Raw genomic sequence first — 16,787 nt, forward strand, 5'->3', positions numbered from 1 at the left:
GTAGCGCTCAGCCGCCAGGAGGCAGCACCCTGTTGGTGGGGCGGAGCCGGGTGCCCGCCCCCTCCCCCCAGGGCTTAAGGGACCCCCCTTGGAGCCCGCCCACGCGAGATGAGGACTGTGGACCGGCCCCCCCATGCCCTCCTCCTGAGGGCCGCCCCCGCCCCGCGAGCTTCCTGGGTGGGGCCGGGGCGGCTTCAAAAACCTCCCGCCTCCCCAGCCGGTCGCCGCTGCCGCCGCCCTTCGCGCCCCAGGCCGTCCCACTCCCTTCCTCCCGCCGCGGATCCGCCAGACAGCGAGGCCCCCGGCCGGGGGCAGGGGGGACGCCCCCTCCGGGGCACCCCCCGGCTCGGAGCCGCCCGCGGGGCCGGCCTCAGCCGGGAACGGAGGAAGGAGCCGCCGAGGAGCAGCCCGAGGCCCCAGAGTCTGAGACGAGCCGCCGCCGCCCCCGCCGCCGCCGCTGCCGCCGCTGCGGGGAGGAGGGGGAGGAGGAGCGGGAGGAGGGACGAGCTGGTTGGGAGAAGAGGAAAAAAGTTTTGAGACTTTTCCGCTGCCGCTGGGAGCCAAAGGCGCGGGGACCTTCGCGCAGCGCTGCTCCGCGAGGCAGGACTGGGGGCCCCCAGACCGCAGCTCCACCCTGCACCGCCTCGGACGCTTGCTCCCTTCCTTCCCCCCACACGGCGTTCCCCGTGCGCCCCCATTCCGGACCAGCCCTCAGGAGCCTCAAACCCGACTCCCGCGAGGACTCGACCCCAGACATCGGTCGCACCCCCCCGCACGGCCCCCAGCTCCCAGCCTCTCTCTTGAGCCCCCGCGCATCCAAGGACCCTTCTCCTCCGGGATCCAGGAGACGGGATCAATCTCAGACCTGCCTCAGCTTTCCTATTCAAGACCACCCACCTTTGGTACCAGATCTCGCTCATCTCGGTTTTTGCCGTGGGATACCAAGAACACACCCATCAGAGCCTCCCCTCCAGCTCAGCTCCGTTCTCCCAGAGGGCCTCAACTCCCCCCCTTCGCAGACCCTCCTACCTTTCCTCGGGAGACCCCCCCAGCCCCTGTAGGGGCGGGGCCTCCCTCTTCCCAGCCCAGCCCGGCTCGCGCTCTCGGCTGTGCCGGGGGCGCCGCCTCCCCCATGCCGCCCTCGGGGCTGCGGCTGCTGCCGCTGCTGCTGCCGCTGCTGTGGCTACTAGTGCTGCCGCCTGGCCGGCCGGCCGCCGGACTATCCACCTGCAAGACCATCGACATGGAGCTGGTGAAGCGAAAGCGCATCGAGGCCATCCGCGGCCAGATTCTGTCCAAGCTTCGGCTCGCCAGCCCCCCGAGCCAGGGGGAGGTGCCGCCCGGTCCGCTGCCCGAGGCCGTACTGGCGCTTTACAACAGTACCCGTGACCGGGTGGCCGGGGAAAGTGCCGAACCTGAGCCTGAGCCAGAGGCGGACTACTACGCCAAGGAGGTCACCCGCGTGCTAATGGTGGAAAACAGCAACGGTGAGCTCGGAGGGGCAGGGGAACCCTGGAGGGGAGCCCCCAGGGGGCGCCGGAGTGCAGGGGTCACGGGGAGGAAATTACCGGTAGAGGAAACTGGCTGGAGGAAGAGGACCCCCGGGGGCGCCGGGACCTTGGGAGGGGGAGTCTCAAAGGGGATAGGCCTGAGCTCCCTACCCCCCAGGTATCTGGTTTTGAAGAGGAGATAGTGAGCGGAGTGGACCGCTTTAGGAGGGCTACAGGAACATGCGAGATCGTGGGCGGGGGGAGTCCCTTAGAGGGAGAGAAGCGAAGCAGTTACGGGGGGTGGGTGTAGAAAAAAACTTCCTGCAGGGTGCACTAGAGTGCGGGGGTCGTGGGTGGGGCCCGCAGAGAGGGAGCTCGCTTTGGGAGAAGCGAGGACCCCGGCATTGGGGAGAGGAGAGGTAGTGGGGAAAGCTGACCCAGAGCTCAGGGGTCATGAGGCAGGAAGATTCAAGAAGGACAGAAAAACTAGGTGAAGCGAACCCCAGAGGTTCCAGAAAGTGGAGAGTGGACGCATTTGCACACGGCGCGAAGAACACGCGGGATTGGGGAAGGGCTTAGAGAGGGAGGCGGGGAGGGGGTGATCAGTGCGAGGTCAAAAGGGGGCGCGAGGTCGTAGGGTGGGGGAAGCTGGCGGGAGAGAAGCGGAGACCCCAGGGGGATGCCGGAGATGCGCCGGGAGGTGCTCTATTTCGCAGACGGACGTGAGAGGAGGAAGCCCAGCGGAGGAAGCGAGCCCCCAGGAAACCTAGAATATTGGGTCGTGGGAAGGGGTATACAGAGCGGAGAGACAAGCGTGGGAAAGGTGGACCTGGGATGGGGCAGAGGAGAGATGGACCACGGTGCCATGCTGGGAGCAGCGAGCCTCCGCCGCGCCGCGGGATGGAAGGGAGAGGGCTGAGTGTGGAGTCGAGCCTAGAGGGAGACGTGGGTGGGTGCGACTCTACAAGACCCGGGTGAGAAAAACGAGCTGGTAGGGGTGAGGAAGCCCCACGTGTGTGCCACGCGCGGGGGGAGGAGCCTGCGCTTCCGGAAGGGGACAGGAGAACCCCCGCAGAGCTGAATGCTGAGAGCCTGGACCCCAAACTCCTAGTTCCTCTCTAGGAGGCTGGGGAAACCCCAGCGTCCGGCCGCCTAGCCCTCCCTCCCTTCCTTTCCTTCCCGTGCCTCGGGGGGCGGGGATCGCACGCGGAGCCTGGAGCGAGACGAGGCAGGTCCGGTCCCCGCCCTCGCGGAGGCGGCGGCGCCTCCCGCCCCCTTCACCCCCAGCTCAGGGCTGCACTACCGCTGGGCCCGCCCCCTCGGCGCCCGCGGAGACCCAGGCGTCCCGTGTGGCCCGGAGGCTTGGGTGCGACCCCCCTGCTTTCACTTTCCCTCTTGGGAATTAGACTTGTGGATCTCCGGCCCATTTGTGCACCCAGTTGCCGCTTCAGCCGAATGACACCCCTACCCTCCCACATCACCATCTCACCTTTTCCGTCGTAGCTTCACCTTGGTTGTAGAGATTTTTCCAACACTGATACGTTCAATCTCTCTTCATTCCTCTTCTGCCTCCGTCTCGCTCCCAAACCCTATGTCTCTCTTCCCGTGTGTCTCTGTCTCCCACCTCTGCCTTTCCATCTCTCCCGCATCACCGTTACTCTCTCTGTCCCAGTCTGGGTCTCCCAGTTTCTGTCTCTCCATCTCTTCCCTCTCTCTCTCTTTCTCCTCCATACCCTACTCTCCATCTCTCCCTCTGACCGTTCCTGCCCCTTCTATCTCTCTTCTTGCCTATCTGTCTCCCAGGCCTGGGCTCTACCCTTCCTTTGGGATCTGCTGAGTAACCCCTGGGCCAAGATAGGGCTTTTTTTTTTTTTTTCGATACGCGGGCCTCTCACTGTTGTGGCCTCTCCCGTTGTGGAGCACAGGCTCCAGATGCGCAGGCTCAGTGGCCATGGCTCATGGGCCCAGCCGCTCCGTGGCATGTGGGATCTTCCCGGACCGGGGCACGAACCCGTGTCCCCTGCACCGGCAGGCGGACTCTCAACCATTGCGCCGCCAGGGAAGCCCGATAGGGGTTTTTTGTGCGGGGCAGGGGCTGGCCCGACTAGAGAGGGGAGGAGTAGGGGAAGGAGGCCCACAGAAGGGGCTTCCTCTGTCCTTTCTCATCGGATGTCTCCACCATTTCCATGCCCCCACTGCAGAGGCCTAAAGCAGCTGTCCCAGTTGATCCAGGAGTTCATGGCTTGCCCCCCTCTTTCCCAACCCCAAACTTTTCCTAGACTAGAAAACTTCCTAATTTTCTCTGTTCCCCTTCCCCCGCCCCCAAAGCCATTCTTACCTAGAATGAACTTTGCCTTCTCTAACCAGCTGGGGAAGGAAACAATAATAATAATAACAACAACAACAAGAGTAGTGTCACATTAGCAGGGAGGCAGCATAACCTAGGGGTTAAGAGCACAGTCTCTGGAATCAGACCGGCTGAGTTTGAATCCCCACTCTGCAGCTTCCTGGCTGCGTGATCTTGGGGCAAATTGTTTCATCTCTTTGCCTCAGTTTTCCCATCTATAAAACGGGTATACTAATAGTATCTTCCTCATGGGGTTGTTGAACACATACATTAGAGTAAGCATTGTATGCAGACTCTGTGTGACATACTTTATCTGCATCATCTCGCTTATTTCACACTAGCATCCTGTAATCAGTCCTTGTCTTACAGGTGAGAATCTGGCACACAGAGAGGAATTCACTTGCCCAAAGTTCCAGCGCTTCAGTTAGGAGAGCCTGGGTTGGGAGGAAGAGAACTTGATGTCAGGTTGATCATTCCCAAAGAATAGGAAACTGAGGCTCCGAGAGGGTTTGTGACTTGCCCAAGAAAGAAGGCAGTAGAGGCACAGTCCAATTCAAATGCCCTTGATTCCTGTACTGCGACATAACTTGCATTTGAGGCTCCAAGTGCTGGGGAGGCCTAAGCAAGCAGAGCAGTCCCCACCCCTGTGCCAGCTTTGTACTGAGGGGGAACTTCCCAGTTGATGGGAGGGAAGGGTGGATAGGATCCCGTTTAAAGAGGTGGAAACAAACCCAGAGAGGAGAAGCCAGTCACCTAAGGTCACGCAGCTAAAATGTGTTAGGGTTAGACTCCAACCCAGGGCTCTTTGACTTGGGGAGCGCTAGCTCCCCTGCCCCTGTCAAACCCTGACATCCCCCCTCTCGGCTCCTTCTGCCTAGAAATCTATGGGAAAATCAAGCGTAGCCCACACAGCATGTATATGCTCTTCAACACGTCCGAGCTCCGGGAAGCGGTGCCCGAACCTGTGTTGCTCTCTCGGGCAGAGCTGCGCCTGCTGAGGCTCAAGTTAAAAGTGGAGCAGCACGTGGAGCTGTACCAGGTGGGGGCGAGGGCCCCGGAGGTGGCCTGGGCTGGGGCGGTGCCGGGGCGGCTGGGAGGCTGGTGGCTGCAGGGTCCATGGTGACCGATCCTGAAGGCACAGACTGTGGAATCACAGGGCTCTGAAACTTTCAGACTCCTAGAGCCCCAGAAGGTTAAACATTTAGAAGGCCGGAATCTTAGGAGTTGGACTCTAAGTACTCAGGGCTTTTGAAAGTTTGAATCTCTGTAAAGGTTGCAGACTTTCGAAGTGCTCTGTTCCCACACAGTAGCCCCTAGCCACATGTGGCCATTTAATGTTGATTAAAATTAAATAAAAGAAAAAATTCAGTTCCTCAGTCTCACTGGCCATAGTTCAAGTGGCCTGTAGTCACGTGGGGTTAGCAGCTGCTATTTTGGACACCACAGATAAAGAACTTTTCCATCATCGCAGAAAGTTCTCTTGGTTAGCTCTTTGCTAGAAGAGTCTCCAGAAAGATTGGAGCCTCAACAAGTTCTGGATTCTCTTGAAGGTTATGTGACCTAGAATCCCTGTCATGTGGAACGTTAGATTCAGTAGTAGATGTTAGACTCTTACAACAAGGGAACTTTGTCTGACGTTAACTTCTTGGAGTCTAGAGAATTCGTTTTTATCCTGCCAGCTCCCAGGGGATCATTCCACATGGATGTCAGGCATCTGCAACGTCTAGGTTTGTGGCATGTCAGACTCGTGGGTTTGTAGAACATGAGTCCTCTGGAATGTCTCAGGCTCATTGAATGTGTAATTCTTGGGGGGCCACTGAGCACTGGCGTTATGGAATGACTTCTAACATAACTTCTAGAAAGTGATAACTCGGGGCTTCCCTGGTGGCGCAGTGGTTAAGAATCCGCCTGCCAACGCAGGGGACACGGGTTCGAGCCCTGGTCCGGGAAGATCCCACATGCCGCGGAGCAACTAAGCCCGTGTGCCACAACTACTGAGCCTGTGCTCTGGAGCCCGCGAGCCACAACTACTGAAGCCCACGCGCCTAGAGCCCGTGCTCCGCAACAGGAGAGGCCACCACGATGAGAAGCCCACGCACGGCAATGAAGAGTAGCCCCCGCTCACCGCAACTAGAGAAAGCCTGTGCGCAGCAACAAAGACCCAATGCAGCTAAAAATAAATAAATAATAAATACATTTTTTTAAAAAAAAGAAGGAACGTGATAGACTCTCAGAATCTGGGGGGCCAAATCTGCAGAACTGTCTATAGTCAGTGACTCCTACGATGTCAGTAGGAGAATCGTGGCATCGGGGGCTGTCCAAGCTGAAAGGGGCCTCCTGGCATTTCATCAGTGAGGAAACCAAGGGCAAAAGGGGAGAGGAATTTTCCACGGCCACGCCGGGGTCAGGCATAAAGGCTGAGCTGCCCAGGTGCCTTGACCCCCCAGCCTGGGGTTCTGTCTCCCCTCTGGGCTGCTGTGGGGTGGGTGGCTCCTGTGGGCCCCTCGGTTTGGGTGTCTGGGAGGGGACAGTCTGCAGGACTGTGTGGAGGCCCTTTTCGGGGAGCAGACGGCGTCAGAGGTGCAGCGTACACGAGGGCTACGTGGCAGCATCTACCCACTGTCTCTCCCCCCAATTCATTATCCCCCAGAAATACAGCAATGATTCCTGGCGCTACCTCAGCAACCGGCTGCTGGCCCCCAGCGACTCACCGGAGTGGCTGTCCTTTGATGTCACTGGAGTTGTGCGGCAGTGGCTGACCCACGGAGGTGAGGACTGCTTGTCTGCCCCACCCCTATTTTTTGTGTGTTTTTTGGCCGCACTGCGTGGCATGTGGGATCTTAGCTCCCCGACCAGGGATCGAACCTGCAGTGGAAGCACGGACTGTTAACCATTGGACCACCAGGGAAGTCCCCCCCAACCCCTATTTTGTAATGGGGTTGACCCCATTGTTTGTCCTGGGGCTCCCCTGCCTAGCACCTCCCACCCCATGTTGGTGCCAAAGAGCCCAGACCTGGGCCTCCTTCCAGGCACTCAAACCTGAGTGATTAATGGTAAATCCATTTCCTGAGCACCTGCCCTGTGCTGGGTGATGCTGGGGACACAACAGTAACCAAAACAGCACCATACTTGCCCTCATGAAGCTTATCATCCATTGGTCGGGTTAAGGGATTTGGGGGAAAGACCTGAAAACCAGGTAGTAATGTCCCAGAGTGGGCAGGGTTGAGAGGGGGAGCCCAGAGGAGTTGCCTGACCCAGCCTGGGAAATCAGGGAGGGCTTCCTGGAAGAGGGGACATTAGAGTGGTTGTCTGAGGGATGAGTGGAGCCAGCCTGGGAGAGATGGAGGGGCAAGAGTGTTCAAGGCAGAGGGATAGCCTGTGCAGAGCCCTTGAGTCCAGGGAGAGCCTGACACACCTGATCTGTCTGGAAGAGGACTGTCTGTTCTGTCCCATCTGAGTCTGCAGTCCCCACATCTCCCTTCCTAGTCTCCCTCTCATTCATTCCTTCACTCAGTAGATACCAGTAGGTTCCTGCTGTGTGCCTGGCCCTGTGCGGATGGTGGGGGGGACACAGTGGTAACCATGACAACTTCTAGGCCTGCCCTCATGGGGCCCACAGTCACTTCTCGACACCTAGGAAATCTTGCCAAAGCCCTAGCAGGGAGCCCTCCTGACTCCCATTGTGACGGTCACAATGACCAGGGCTGGGATGGGGGAGGCCGTAAGTGCTGTGGGAGCTGAGAGCATCCAGACCCATCTGGAGGGGTCCAGGAGGGCTTCCTGGATGAGGATGATTGTGTTGAGACTCATGAGATAAGTGATGGTTTGGCCAGAGGAGAAGATGGGGGTTAGGGAGCAGGTGAGTGCTGAGGCAAGTGTCCTGGGCGGATTGCTGAGTCCAGAGCCCCCAGCACAGGGTCCAACGCATAGTGGGAGCTTAGAAAGGCATTCACTCATTCATTCAAGAAAACTTTCTTCCACACTGGCCCTGGGACGAGAGCCCAGGCACTTGCATCCCAGCCCTGCCTTTTCCCACTTTGGGCAAGTCACCCCCTCTCAGTGGGCCTTGGCTTCTTTATCTGTAAAATGGGGAGCTTTGGTGAGGATTAGAGGAAATAATACACAAAAAGTGTTTAGAGCAGGGTCTGGCACCCAGTGCGAACTCAGGAGATGTTTGTTTTTACCACTGTGGGCCAGGCCCAGTGGGGAACAAGAAAACAAGGATCCCTGCCCCCACGTATCCTGCTTTTCCACTGAGAACAAAGAGAGAAATAAATAGCCAGATACAAATGTCAGGGTAAGTGCTATGGAGAAAATAAAGTGCTGTCATAGTGGGGGAGGGGCCGTGTCCTGGAGGGCTTCCCGGAGGAGGTGGCCTTTGAGCTGAGACCTGGAGGAGGAGGAGGCTACAAGGCAAAGGACTGGAGCACGAGGGTGCAGTGAGAGGGCAGGCAGGGGAAGGGGCAGGAAGGAGGTCCTCCCACCCCCACCCCGGGGGTTTGCTACTTCCTTTCTCCTCCCCCAGGGGCTGGGTGAGCTGCCCCCTCACACTGGCTTCCCTCTCCCCACTCCCACAGAGGAAATAGAGGGCTTTCGCCTCAGTGCCCACTGTTCCTGTGACAGCAAAGATAACACACTCCAAGTGGACATTAACGGTGAGGCCCACCTCCCCGGCCCGGTCCCATGCCCACCAGTGATGTATGTGTGTGTGTGTGTGTGTGTGTGTGTGTGTTTCTTCCCCTTGACCATCTCCCATTCACCCTTCTGAGAGTGTGTGTATGTCTCCCTCACCCTCCCCACCTCCTGACTCCCAAACCAAAGCAGGGTTCAGTTCCGGCCGCCGGGGTGACCTCGCCACCATTCATGGCATGAACCGGCCCTTCCTGCTCCTCATGGCCACCCCGCTGGAGAGGGCCCAGCACCTGCACAGCCCCCGGCACCGCCGAGCCCTGGACACCAACTACTGCTTCAGGTGAACCTTGTAGCCTCCCCCTGACGCCTTCCGGGCTGGGCGCCTCCTTGACGTCTGCTGAGCGGGCACCGCAGATCGGGCCCCTGGCTGGTGCTGTGTTTGGGCTGGCGTCTCCTTCAGCCTGGAGCATTCAGGGGATGAGGTCCGAGGCCTAGGATGCTGTGATGTGCAAACTGGGAGTCCTCGAATGCTGAGATCAGGTGGCTCTCTTGCTGGTGGGATGGAATCAGAGACTATTAGAATATTGAACACTGAGAATGTGGGAATTCAATATTGGAAGGTCGCCACGTTAGATTCCGGTACTGCTGGCAGGTTGGGGTTCAAGCATGTGGGGAGTCTAGGCTGTTAGAATTCGGTACTCATTATTGAAATCTGAGAATGTTGGACTCAAGGGATGTTGCGATCCTAGAACTTGGGAATTCAGAACTGGAAGATTGCCCATGTTGGATTCCTATACCATTGACAGACTGGAGTCTCCCGTATCGGCAGATTGGAGTCCTTGAATATTGGGCCCAGAATAGTAGAATCCTGTGTTAAAATATTAGCATCCAGAAATGTTGGAGTTGGAGAAAGCCAGAGTATTGGTAACCTAGAATGTTGGGACTCAGGGCTGGAATCTTGTGAGAATCTTGGAAGCCTGAGATCTTAGAAAGTGGCAGCTTGGACCTCTTGAGTGATGGGCTCAGAAATGTGGAATGTTGGAATGCAGTTTTGAAATATTGGAATTCAAGAATGCCAAGATCCTGGAGAGCTGGAACGTGGGAATCCTAGAGAGCTGGAAAGCTGTTGGTGTGTTAGCATCTTGAGAGGCTGGTGTATCACAGTCTAAGAAAATTGAAAAGCTGTAGTCCTAGAATGTTGAAGTTCAGAGTTAGAATGTTGCGAGTTTAGAGTGATAATGTGACCTTGGCCCTCCCCTGCTTAACATTTTGATGGTGCCTTTGGGCTTTGTTACATGCAGTTCTCCTGCTGGAAAGTCAGCTCTGCTCCCAGACTCCTTCACCACCAGATCCTACCCTCTGCCCACCAACCCTGTGAATGAATGAATGGATTGAGGTCTTGAGTGCCAACAGTTTATACTATTCCAGACAGAGAGTGCCAGCCACATGAGGGACACAATGTCACTTAGGAAGTCTTGCCAGAACATCAAACCTGAAGCTGATCAGTACGGTAGATACACTTTTCCAGAAATATAGGAACAGAGAGACATGTTAAACAACACCATGGTCGTGCAGTCAGCAACATCTAGATTGTGGGAAACCTGACTCCGTTTCTTCAACAAATACAATACAAAGCGGGGAAACAGAGATGGTTCTGTAGACTTTAAAAAAGAATATTAAAGTATGTATCAAGTAATTGCCATGTATAGACCGTATTTGGGTCTTTTTTTTTTTTTTTTTCTTTTTTGGCCCGAGCCACGCAGCATGTGGGATCTGAGTTGTTCCCTGACTCGGGATCAAACTGTTGTCCCCTGCAGTGGAAGTGCGGAGTCTTAACCACTGGACCACCAGGGAAGTCCCCCAAGTGGGTTTCTTTCACTCGCCAGGCCCTGCTGGGTCCTGGTAGACTGGAGGGCAGAGTTGCAAGGGCCTGGACTGCGTGTATCACAGGACCTGGAATGCAGCAGGCCCCAGGCATGCACCTGAGGGTCACCTGGAGGGCTTGTTAAATGTGGCCTGCTGTTTCCCACCCATCCCCACCCCCAGTTTCTGATTCAGTGGGTCTGGGGTGGGGCCTGAGAATTTGCATTTCGCACAATTTCCCAGGCGGTGCTGCTGCTGCTGCTTCAGGGACCCTATAGGGAGAACAGTTGAGTTGGATAATAGAATCACACACTTCAAATCTTAGGACCTCAGCATCCTGGCACAGTTGGACCAGAAATGACAGATCATTCTGGACAGTGGTTCTTCTTCCCCTTTTGTGAGGCCAGGAACCGCTTGAGAAGTCGAAAGCCAGGAACCTTTTTTCCCCAGAATATGCCTATACATACACACGTAGGTGCATATGGTTTGGGGGGCTCAGGCCCCTCCCCCAGCCCGTCCATGGATTTCCTGATGCCTCCTGGGCCCTTAACAACATCTTATTTGATCCAACATCCCTTGCATCTTTGTACAGACGAGGGAACTGAGGCCCAGGCAGACTGGGCAGGCGCCAGGCTGAACTCACAGGAATCTAAGTTTCCTAACTTCCTTCTCAACGTCCTGTGGCTCTTGGAGAGGCCTTGTCTTGACCTGGGAGATCCTGTCACATTGCCTCTTCCCCCTCTGCTTAAGCTGACATGGTTGGCACTGGGCAGATGAGGCCACAGACTCCAGGCCAGCACAGAGTTCGCTGTGAACCTGGCCCCAAACTTCACCACATGTAGGCTACAAGTGAACAGACAACATGCCCCTTTCTCTGAGGCTCAATTTCTTCATCCTTCACATGGGAATAATAATAAGACCTGCCTTGTAGGGAATTCTCTATTGATTTTTTTTTTGGCCGCACCGCACACATGTGGGATCTTAGTTCCCTGACCAGGGATCGAACCCGCGCCCTCTGCAGTGGAAGCGTGGAGTCTTGACCAGTGGACCGCCAGGGAATTCCCGCTATTGATTTTTTTTTTTCCTCCATTGATTTTTGAGTAGGAAAATACATGCACATGGATCAAACCCAGAAAGGATACTCAGAGACCCTCCAGCTCTGGCCCCCAGCCCTTCTATGAGGAGGCTTTTATTGTATTTGTGTTTCCTCCCAGAGAGTCTCTGTATGAGACACTTGCACATAGCCATGCATATGTTTTTAATTTTGTCCAAATGGTAGAGTCTTTTTCGGGGGGGTACTGCATTTTCTTTCTTTAGATGTTATTTTCTGATTCTCAAAGTAACACATACCCACTATCGAGAATTTGGAAAATACAGAAAGATATCACCCATTGCATTGCCACATATGAAATGTCACTGTCAACATTTTAATATATTGCCTTCCAGCCCTTCTATTCAAAACAGAATTTGGATCATACTGTACCTGTAACTTTGCATAGTGTTTCTTTCATATATTATGAACATGGAATTTAAAGTGTTCTCAGCTGCCCATGAGTCAAGCTTTTTAGTCAAGTTCCCAGCCCATCTCAACCATGGCCCCAGGGGCCAGCACAGAAAATGCCCCATTTCCTTCCAGACACGCAGGAGTCTGGGCCGAAGACTAGGGAGGACTGACTTTTGCATCCAAGCCTGGGACAGAGATCATGAGTCCAGGGCAGTAGAGTCTTACGTACCACCACTCTCCAATGTGCTTTTATTTTTTATTTTATTTATTTTGTTTTTTAAAAAGTATTTATTTTTTTGGCCGCGTTGGATCTTAGTTGCGGCACACGGGCTCTTCGTTGTGGCGCGCGGGCTGGCTTCTCTCTAGTTGTGGCGCACAGGCTCTAGAGTGTGCGGCCTCAGTAGTTGCGGCGTGCAGGCTTAGTTGCCCCGCAGGATGTGGGATCTTATTTCCCCGACCAGGGATCGGACCCATGTCCCCTGCATTGGGAGGAGGATTCTTAACCACTGGACCACCATGGAAGTCCCTCCAATGTGCTTTTAAAAGACCTAACATATTAATCAATTATTTTATACAGCCAGTACTTGCTAAGCACCTGCTATATGCCAGGCACTGTTTCAGGGACACATTTAGGGACAAAATAGACAAAAAGTCCTGTTCTCAGAGGAAGACAGGAAAACGAACAGATAAATAAATCAGTATCTAATAAAAGAGCAGGTGGCAAGAAGGAAAACAAATCTGAGGAAGGGGAAAGAAAGAAGTCATTGTGATGATTTATTTTTCCTCTTCTGATTTACATTTTTTTTATTAGGGGAAACTTTTTTTTTTTTTTTTTTTTGCGGTATGCGGGCCTCTCACTGCTGGGGCCCCTCCCGTTGCGGAGCGCAGGCTCCAGAAGCGCAGGCTCAGCGGCCATGGCTCACGGGCCCAGCCGCTCCGCGGCACGTGGGATCTTCCCGGACCGGGGCACGAACCCGCGTCCCCTGCATCGGCAGGCGGACTCCCAACCACTGCGCCACTAGGGAAGCCCTAGGGGAAACTTTAAATGTATTCATAAGCAACCAAGATGGTACAAGGAACCCCCATAAACTCTCATCCAGCATCAACAAGTATTAAGATTTGCCCCATTTCAGCTGCAGTCATTTTCATGTTTTCTCACATAACTGAAATGCTACTATTACACTGTATGGAATGAAACATTTGGATTGGTATTTTGGGTAGGATGGTCCAGGAAGGACTCTGAGGAGATGACATTCATTTGTTTGACTGATATTTATTGAGCACCTACTGCATGCCAGGCAGTGTTCTAGGAGTAAGGCTCCCTGGGTGAGGGATGTTTGAGCATACATACAAATGGAGCGAAGAGACAGAGCCAGAGTGGGTATCTGTGGGAACAGCAAGAAAGGCAGAGGGAACAGCAAGTGCAAATGTCCTGGGCTGGGACTCAGGAACAGCGAGGACGGTAATGTGGCTGAAGGAGAGTGAGAGCGAGAGCGGGGGTGGGGAGGGAGTTGAGATCAGTCAGATCTGGTAGCGCCTTGTGGTCCATGGCGAGAGCTTGGGCATTTGCCTTGTTTAGAGCAGAGGAGCAACGGACAGTCTCTAGTATGTGGCCCCAGAAGGCAGGGATTTCTGTCTATTTTGCTTGTACTGCGTCCCCAGTAGACCCCAGCCCAGCACATGGTAGTAGTTCAATAAACATTTGTTGCACACGTAGAACATATCAGTACACATGGAGCTGCATTGTGTTTTTTATGTTGCAGTGTGTGGATGTGCTGTTATTTGTGTAGCCATCCCCTCTGGACGTTCATCTGGCTTCTTACAGGCTTGAGCATTGCCTGAGATAATGTTTATGAGGATGCCCTTAGCGCAGTGCTGCACTAGAGGAAGTGCTTTATCAGTGTTAGTGACGATCATTACTATTACTGTTATTGCTGTTATCATCACAGGGGTTGCAAGGGAGACCAAGACGGAGACCGTGCTGGGGGGCAACCAGGGTGAAACACATGCACACCCGGGGGAGGAGGGGCAGCCCCTCCGCTCTCCTGACTCGGGTTCCTCCCTCCCTCCGGCCTGCAGCTCCACAGAAAAGAACTGCTGCGTTCGGCAGCTCTACATTGACTTCCGCAAGGACCTGGGCTGGAAGTGGATTCACGAACCCAAGGGCTACCATGCCAATTTCTGCCTGGGGCCCTGCCCCTACATCTGGAGCCTGGACACGCAGTACAGCAAGGTGCGTCTGGAGCCCTGGCTGGGGGTGGGATGAGGGTAGCAGGAACTGAGGGAGGAGAGGGAGAAAGGTAAAATCAGATGAATTGGCGAGATAGTAGTCAGGAAGAGAGGAGACAGGGAGATTGGCGGGGAGGTGGCAAAGGGATGGGAGAGAAACTAGAGGCAGGGTCTGAGCAGTTAGAGACACGAGGCAGAGGGAGACAGAGATATGGGGAGACCCATGGAGACGCATAACTTGGGCTAGGGAAGAGGTGGGGAGATGGAAGGAGAAAGAGAGAAACGGAGGGACACAGTGAGAGAGAAAAAGGCAGGAGGATAGAGAATTAGGAAGATGGAAGGAGAGAGAAAGACAGTGAGACGCAAGCCAAGAGTGGAAACTGGGGAGAGGCAGAGAAACAGAAAGAAACGGAATGAGATAAGACACAGGGAGATGGGGAGAGGCTGGCGGGGTGGGGGTACCCTCCCATGACCCCCGACCCTGACCCCGCCCACCCGCCCCGCAGGTCCTGGCCCTGTACAACCAGCACAACCCGGGCGCGTCGGCGGCGCCGTGCTGCGTGCCGCAGGCGCTGGAGCCGCTGCCCATCGTGTACTACGTGGGCCGCAAGCCCAAGGTGGAGCAGCTGTCCAACATGATCGTGCGCTCCTGCAAGTGCAGCTGAGGCCCCGCCCCCGCCCTACAGGTCCCGCCCACCCCGGCAGGCCCGGCTCCGCCCCCGCCCGCCTCATCAGGGTTGTATTTAAGGACACCGCGCCCAAGCCCACCTGGGGCCCATTAAAGGTGGAGAGAGGACTGGGTCTCTGTGTCGTTGGGCGCCTAACTAGGGTTTCCCTTCCGACGTTCCCCGACCGCCCCCCCATCTCCTTACATTTTACACTTACATCTGCCTCCTCCTGTCTCTGCCCGTCATTCATTTGCCCCTCCTCACACAAACACTTCCTTAGCGCTCGTTGTGTTCCTTACTCCTGGTGAACACCGGTTAGATTTATTTATTGAGCACCTTGGACCCTTATGTTAATTAACTCATTTAACCACCATAACAAAGCTCTGAGATAAAGAGACTCTGATAACACCCACTTTAAATGTAAGGAAATGGAAGCCCAGAGAGGTTAAGGGAATAGTTCCTGCCTATCGGGAACCTACTTTCTGGGGAGGAGACAGACATAGTAAAGTTGTGCGAAAACAGGAAAGCAGGATGGGTAAGAGATGGCTTTGGGGAGGAGGGAGGGCTTCTTGAAGGAGGTGGCATTTGGGACTTGAAGGAAGCCAAGAAGGCAGCCTGGGGGAGGGTGTTCTTGGTAGGAAGACAAAAGCAAAGGCCTGGAAGTAAAGATGAACTTGGGGTGAGCTATACAGGCAGGAAAGAGGCCAGTGCATTTGGAAGGGAGGGGCAAGGGGAAGGGTGTTAAGATCTGAGTCAGAAAGTAACACTCACAGGCCAGAGAGTAATAACAACAATTCTCCACTCCAGGTGTGGAGCTACTAGCTCATGGCATTCTCCCCACAGCCCAAGAGAGCAGGTGTTGGCAAACTATTGCCTGCAGGCAAATTCTGACTCGCTGCCTGTTTCTGTAAATAAAGTTTTATTGGAGCACAGCCATGCTCATTTGGTACTGTACTGTCTGTGGCTGTTTTAGTGCTACTAGGGCAGAGTTGAGTAGAAACTGTGCAAAGTCAAAAATATTTACTATCTGACCCTTGACAGAAAATGTCTGCCAACTCCTGCTTTGCAGATCCTTTGCTCCCCACTCCACAGATGGGAATACTGAGGCACAGAGAGGTTAATTTATCTGTTATGGTCACGTAGTTAGCAAATGGCAGAGCTGGGATTCAAACCCAGGCAGCTAGAGTTGAGGGCTTATGCACACAACTTCTGCACTGGTCCTGCCTTCCAGACCACATCAGGCCTGTGAGGACCTGTGAGAACTTGTACTCTGAGAGAGGCAGGCACCATGACAGGGTTTTGAACAGAAGAGGGATGTGATTTGACTTAAGTGTCCAGAGGGTCCTGCTGGTTGATGGTTGAGAGTAGACTGAATGGGGGTGAGGGTGACCGCAAGGAGACCAGTTGTCCAGGAGAGAAATGACAGCACCCTGAGCTGCGGTGAGTTTCCCTCTGCTGTGTTTCTTCCCATCTGCTGGGGTCTTGCTGATGAATTCTCTCCTGCTTCCTCTTTCTCTGGCCTCTCAGTTTCTTCTCTTCCTCCCTGGTTTCAGTTCCCCCTCTCTCTCCCCTGCCCTTCTCAGGTCTGGGGCCTTGACCTGCTCTGCTCAGCGACTGCCCTGGGGGAGGATGGTGTGAGTGCTGAGCTTCCTTTGTAGGTGGGTTACCGGCACTAGGTCTGGATGAGTGGGCCCCGGGGCCTGCCCAGCCCAGCCCACCGGTAGAAATGTGGTTACTCCTCCTGCCCCAGGTCTGGGAGCCATAGAGGGCTGGGGGTGAGGTGGGAGCTGGAGGAGTTCACTATCCAAGGATGTGCTGCCATTGTCACCAGCCTCTTGTGTGGAGATGCTTGCAAGGACACAGTGACATGAAGTGTAGTCTCCGCAGCCCCGTGAGGTTGCGGCACATGTATTCACACATTCACACTCATACAGAGGGTCAAATGTGGACAATGTCCCACAATGTCCCACGCAAACACAGTCGCCTCTCAGAGCCACAATGGACACACACACAAACTCCTGCAGGATCCATGACACATGGACTGGGACACCTGG

General features: G+C 55.0%; 1 protein-coding gene across 2 annotated transcripts; it reads left to right on the plus strand.

Moving 5' to 3' along the window:
- Positions 1–361: 361 nt before the first annotated feature.
- TGFB1 (transforming growth factor beta 1) lies at positions 362–14,861 on the plus strand. 2 transcript variants are annotated; one of them, XM_059045356.2, is made up of 7 exons: positions 362–1,487; positions 4,716–4,876; positions 6,488–6,605; positions 8,415–8,492; positions 8,662–8,809; positions 13,916–14,069; positions 14,572–14,861. In XM_059045356.2, exons 1-7 carry the CDS (start codon positions 1,133–1,135, stop codon positions 14,728–14,730), a joined length of 1,173 nt encoding a protein of 390 aa, XP_058901339.1. In that variant the 5' UTR covers positions 362–1,132; the 3' UTR covers positions 14,731–14,861. The 2 variants fall into 2 exon arrangements, with proteins under 2 accessions (XP_058901339.1, XP_058901338.1); XM_059045355.2 differs by having other exon boundaries at positions 373–1,487; positions 8,659–8,809.
- Positions 14,862–16,787: the final 1,926 nt, after the last annotated feature.

This window comes from Kogia breviceps, chromosome 18, assembly GCF_026419965.1.
Source record: "Kogia breviceps isolate mKogBre1 chromosome 18, mKogBre1 haplotype 1, whole genome shotgun sequence".
In the NCBI taxonomy this organism is placed as follows: domain Eukaryota; kingdom Metazoa; phylum Chordata; class Mammalia; order Artiodactyla; family Physeteridae; genus Kogia; species Kogia breviceps.